Here is a 5,444-nt window from a genome sequence, read left to right as displayed (position 1 = left end):
TCACCTCTAGTGTTCTCCACCCCCAAGGACCTATCCTTGGCTTTCAGGTCTCTGGAGCGGGATGTGAACCCACAACCTTTTGACTCAGTGGTGAGAGTGCGACCCCCCGGAATCACAGAAGCCATGTTGGGACTGGTTTCCATCAGGAGCCTTCAGAAAGATGAGAAGGGGAAAATAGAATGACATAGAATGTACAGAACAGAAACAGGCCAATCGGCCCATCTGCTCTATGCTGGCGTTTCTACTCCAAACGAGCCTCCTCCACCCCCTCTTCATCTACATCCTTATCCTACATCCTTCTTTCCTTTCTCCCTGTGTTTACCCAGCTTCTCCTTAAATGAATCGATATTATTCCTAATAAGGATAAGGCGATTCACAGTTACCAACAGGAGACTCACAAATAGACTGTACCGACAGTTAGTCAATAAAAAACAAACTCATTTTATTCAGGAACTCTAATCTCCGATACAGTTAGCACAGACACAGGCAAGAGTTGGGATTTGGTGTAGGTTATGCACACTTTTCTCTTATGAAGGCAGAGTTTTAGAGTTCGGTTAGGTCATCATTGAAATAGAGCAGAATAGATTGGCGATAGTCATCAGGTTCCATCTGCAGGTTATAGAAGATCTCATCCTCATCCACAATGCCATTCTCCTCCAGCGTACTGTCCATTTTCAATGGCACTCCGTCATATTTCCACGTGTAGCTAGCTGCGTGAGCATTATACTCCAGGTACCTCTCAAGTATATCATTCACTGTTTCCTCACTACACACCTGGTCAGGCCGTGTTTTTTGAATAGGGGTAGGGGTTGGGGTGGGGGGGGGGGAAAACACAGGTTGAACAAAACAAAGAAGTAATTTGATTTCTATAGTAGTTTTTGGGACCAATAGACATGCTTTCCAGCCAATGGAGTGATTTTTGAAGTGAAGTCATTTTTGTAAATTAGGAATCGCAGCAGCCAATTTGCACACAGCAAGCTCCCACACACAGCAATGTAATAATGAGCAGATTATCTGGTTCAGTGACGTTCACTAAAGGATGAATATAGGCCAGGACCCCAGAGAAAATTCCCCCCTGCTCTTCTTCAAAATAGTGACCGTGGGGTCATTTAAACCCAGCCAAGCAGGCACATTGGGGCCTCAGTTAAACGTCTCATCTGAAAGGCAGCACATCTGATAGTGCTGCGCTCACTCAGTACCACACGAGTGTCAGCCTTGATTTTTGTACTCAGGACCTGGAGTGGGTCTCAAACCTGGTACCTCAAGAGGCGGGAGAGCTGCTGCTATCTGAGCCACATTTGATATAATGGAAACATCACTAGTTTAAAAAAAATTGGGGTGGATCCATCTCCTGTATTACAGCTCACAGAAAAAAGGTTTTTTTAATTCCCCCCTTATCCTTTCTGAGCCTTTATAGAATCTTACAGCATAACTGGTGTCACTCAGTCCCTCCCTCTCAGGGAGATATCTGTACACCGACTGGTGTCACTCAGTCCCTCCCTCTCAGGGAGATATCTGTACACTGACTGGTGCCTCTCAGTCTCTCTCTCTCTCAGGGAGATATCTGTACACTGACTGGTGTCTCTCAGTCTCTCTCTCAGGGAGATATCTGTACACTGACTGGTGCCTCTCAGTCTCTCAGGGAGATTTCTGTACACTGACTGGTGTCTCTCAGTCCTCTCTCAGGGAGATATCCGTACACTGACTGGTGTCTCTCAGTCCCTCTCTCTCAGGGAAATATCTGTACACTGACTGGTGTCTCTCAGTTTCCCTTTCTCTCTCAGGGTGATATCTGTACACTGACTGGTGTCTCTCAGTTTCCCTTTCTCTCTCAGGGTGATATCTGTACACTGACTGGTGTCTCCCAGTGTCTCTCTCTCTCTCTCAGGGTGATATTTGTACACTCACTGATGTCTCTGAGTCCCTCTCTCTCAGGGACAATCAGTCAAGATTCCTGGAGAGATTTTTTAAGCTGCTGATGCAAGACTTTGTGCATGACGCTGACGGTGTAAGTTCCGACACATTGATTAATGTTGTTAATTGTCAAACATATCACTGTCACTATCCTTCATGAACCTGTTTAACGATAAGGTTTATCCAACACACTCTCTACAAAGTGATGTCCCCCACTACCATCAACATGCCTCTTAATTCTAAAATGAAAACAGGTATACTAAAGCTCTGTACCTCGATCATATGTTCTTGGCCTGTTAACGTGTTGATAATGCGAATGCATCTTGTTTTTTCTGTTAAATACCCAACCTCATATTTTGAATCTTTCCACCACGGTGTACCGAAGGCATTACTCCAATCGCTATTCGGAAAGAGGGGTGGGACGTGAACAAAGCGGCCACGGGGCGTGTGGTACTTCTGGCAATTGGTCTGTCGGTCAATCTCGCTGCGTATCTGTAGTGGAAATGAAGAGGTTTCTGTTTTCTGCTGGAGTCTTATGGTAAACTGTAAGCCGTGAGCTTGCAGAGGTGTAGTCGCAGTGTCAAAGGGGGCACATAAGCCTCTAAACACCCCACCTACCCCAACCCTTCCAGCACTATCTCCTCCACATGTGGCAGAGTCTGCAGATCGCGCATCGGGCTGATCAGCCACCTCAGAACCCATCGAACCGGAGGGCAAGCGAGTCATCCTCGATCCCGAGGGACTGCCTAAGAAGGAGAAGGTGCCTGAGGCACATGGTGCCCGTCATTTACCCAATTTAAGTGACTATCCAGGCTCACATGGACAGAGTGCTGGGACTCCAATCACTGGTGGGACAGGAGAATGGTTTAAATAAAAGCAAAATACTACGGATGCTGGAAAGTTCTGCTGTTATCACATTCTGCTTTCTTGCCTTTATGCCACTATCAGCACCCCATTTAGCCCTTACCACTACCTTTAACACTCCCTTTGTCCTTTCGTTCTCTCCTTCGCCCCCGCCTATCGCTGGCCTTCTATCCAGCTTCACCTGCTCCACTCCCCCACCCCCCTACCATTAAACAGTATAAATTTCATCACATTCCTACTTCTCTTTAGCTCTGAAGACGAGTGATATGGACTCGAAATGTTAACTCTGTTTCTCACTCCACAGATGCTGTCAGACCTGCTGAGTTTTTCCAGCAATTTCTATTTTCGAATGGTTTAAATAGTTGCTGAAAGGCTTCAGTTTATTCCCTATCTGTCCTCAGCTACCCCCACCACCCCCCCAACCACCACAAGCTGAGGTCGGGTATTCTAGAACAGCAGGGGCAGGGATGGCAGGGACACAGTCTCAGGATAAGGGGCCGATCATTTAGGACTGAGATAAGGGGAAATTTCCTCACTCAAAAGGTTGCGCGTCTTTAGAATTCTCCATCCCAGAGGGTTGTGGATGCTCCATCGTTCAATCCATTTAAGGCTGGGATTGACAGATTTTTAGTCTCTCAGGGAATTAAGGGGTTTGGGGAAGGGCAGGAAAATGGAGTTGAAGCCCAAGTTCAGCCATGATCGGATTGAATGGTGGAGCAGGCTTGATGGGCCGAATGGTCTATTCCTGCTCCTGTTTCTTGAGGTTCCATACTTACATCTTTACTCTTCTCATCAAACCAATGGCTGATGTCTTGTCCTGCTGCCTCTAAAATGGGTTTTAGCAGAATATCACCTGGATGAGAGAGAGAGAGAGAGAACAGAATCAGTACAGCCAGGGGACAAAACAAAAGACACCATATTCCATCTGCATCTTCCACAAGGGCTCATTGGATAGAGGTTAGGGGATTTCCCTGCCACCATTCCTGAACCCAGGCGAGGGAGTGTAAATCAACAAAAGAATCCAAGCCTGTAGGAGAAGGAAAGTGCCAAGATCTGGAAGTCATTGCAAAAGGAAGACTTGCATTGATACAGCGCCTTTCATGACCACCAGACATCCCAAAGCGCTTTACAACCAACGAAGTACTTTCTGCAGTGTGTCACTTCTGTAAAGCAAGAAACGTGGCAACCAGTCTGCACACAGCAGGATCCCACAAACAATAGCGTGATCATGATCAGATAATCTGCTTTAGTCATGTTGCAATAAATTATGAGGAGGTAGTGGTATTGTTGCAGGTCCAGTACTCCAGAGGAGCAGGCTAATGCTCTAGGCACATTAGTTCAAGTCCTAGTGGAATTTAAATTCAATAAATAAAAATCTGGAATATAAAGTGATGGTGACCATGAAATTATCATTGATTGTCGTAAAAACCCACCTGGTTCACTAATGTCCTTTAGGGAAGGAAATCTGCCATCCTTACCCGGTCTGGCCTACCTGTGACCAATGTGGTTGACTCATTAATACCCTCTGAAATGGTCTAGCAGGGCAATTAGGGATGAGAATAAATACTGGCTTTATCAGCAAAGTCCACATCCCATGAGCAAATAAAAAAATACTGGCCCCAGAACACTGCCCCTGTCCTCTTTGAAATAATGGCCATTGAACCTTTCACAGGGCGATTCAGATCTATTCTCATTCCCCCATCTCAGCTATCCTCGCTGACCTACACTGGCTCCTGGTCGGACAACCTCTTGATTTTAAAATTCTCATCCTTGTTTTCAAATCCCTCCATGAGGGATGGGCCCTCTCCCAACTCTGTAACCTCCTCCAGCCCCACAACCCTCTGGGTTCTCTGTTCTCCTCCAATTCTGGCCTCATGAGCACGCCTCCCGTGATTTCCATCGCTCCTCCATTGGCGGCCTTGCCTTCAGCTGCCTGAGGCCCCAAGCTCCGGAATTCCCCCTCTAAACTTCTCCACCCCTCTCTCTCTCTCTCTCCTCCTTTAAGCCACAGGAGAGTCATTCTCAGAGTAAGAGGTAGGCTGTTTAGGACCGAGATGAGGAGGAATTTCTTCAGTCAGAGGGTGGTGTAACTTTGGAATTTTCTACCCCAGATGGCTGTGGAGGCTCAGTACGTTTAAAGCAGAGGTCGATAGGTTTCTAGACACCAATGACGTCAAGGGAAAGGGAATAGTGCGGGAAGATGGCATTGAGGCAGAAGATCAGCCATGATTGTATTGAATGATGCAGAAATCTGGAGGGGCTGAATGGCCTACTCCTGTTGCTGTGTTCCTAAGATGCTCCTTAAAATCAATACCTCCTGCCGTTTCAAAGGTGCTACATGAATGCAAGTTGTTCTTGTTGCCTGGGGTGAGAGAAAGCTGTTTACCTTTAAACTGTTCGACCAGGGGGGTCAGGTCATAGACTTTTCCCAGGTAAGAGACCCACAGGTCATCCATGGTGTTGTGGACAGCCACCTCCTGGCTGTTGTAGTAGCGGGAGTGCAGCATTGGCGCTGGCACCTCGCCCGCCGCTTCCTCCGTCGCCATGGAGACGCCTTTGACGCAGCCGCAGAGCCACCGGAAGTGACTGTGGAAGTAACTTCCTGTCCTCCGAACTACAACTTCCTGTCATCTGAACTACAAACTTCCGGTCTTCCGAACTACAAC

The 5,444-nt window shown here is 47.1% G+C and overlaps 1 protein-coding gene across 1 annotated transcript; it reads right to left on the bottom strand.

The window, feature by feature from the left end:
* Positions 1-427: 427 nt before the first annotated feature.
* On the bottom strand, positions 428-5,359 carry cyb5d1 (cytochrome b5 domain containing 1). The gene is made up of 4 exons (XM_078538334.1): positions 5,165-5,359; positions 3,555-3,631; positions 2,188-2,406; positions 428-774 (listed from the first exon to the last, which is right to left on the bottom strand). The coding sequence occupies exons 1-4, from the start codon at positions 5,322-5,324 to the stop codon at positions 544-546; spliced, it is 687 nt and encodes a 228-aa protein (XP_078394460.1). The 5' UTR covers positions 5,325-5,359; the 3' UTR covers positions 428-543.
* Between the last annotated feature and the right edge of the window lie 85 nt (positions 5,360-5,444).

The sequence above is a fragment of the Cetorhinus maximus genome, unplaced genomic scaffold (genome assembly GCF_964194155.1).
Source record: "Cetorhinus maximus unplaced genomic scaffold, sCetMax3.hap1.1 HAP1_SCAFFOLD_4779, whole genome shotgun sequence".
In the NCBI taxonomy this organism is placed as follows: Eukaryota; Metazoa; Chordata; class Chondrichthyes; order Lamniformes; family Cetorhinidae; genus Cetorhinus; species Cetorhinus maximus.
The sequence above is the reverse complement of the archived record's forward strand: the minus strand, read 5'-3'. Positions and strand labels throughout refer to the sequence as shown.

Excerpts from the sequence above, each read along its gene's own strand:
- cyb5d1 (XM_078538334.1), bottom strand. The coding sequence starts at position 5,324 with ATGGCGACGGAGGAAGCGGCGGGCGAGGTGCCAGCGCCAATGCTGCAC. Across the intron at positions 3,632-5,164 it reads CCTGGTCGAACAGTTTAAAG|GTGATATTCTGCTAAAACCC; the intron begins GTAAACAGCTTT and ends TCTCTCATCCAG. Across the intron at positions 775-2,187 it reads GCCAAGAACATATGATCGAG|GTGTGTAGTGAGGAAACAGT; the intron begins GTACAGAGCTTT and ends CGGCCTGACCAG.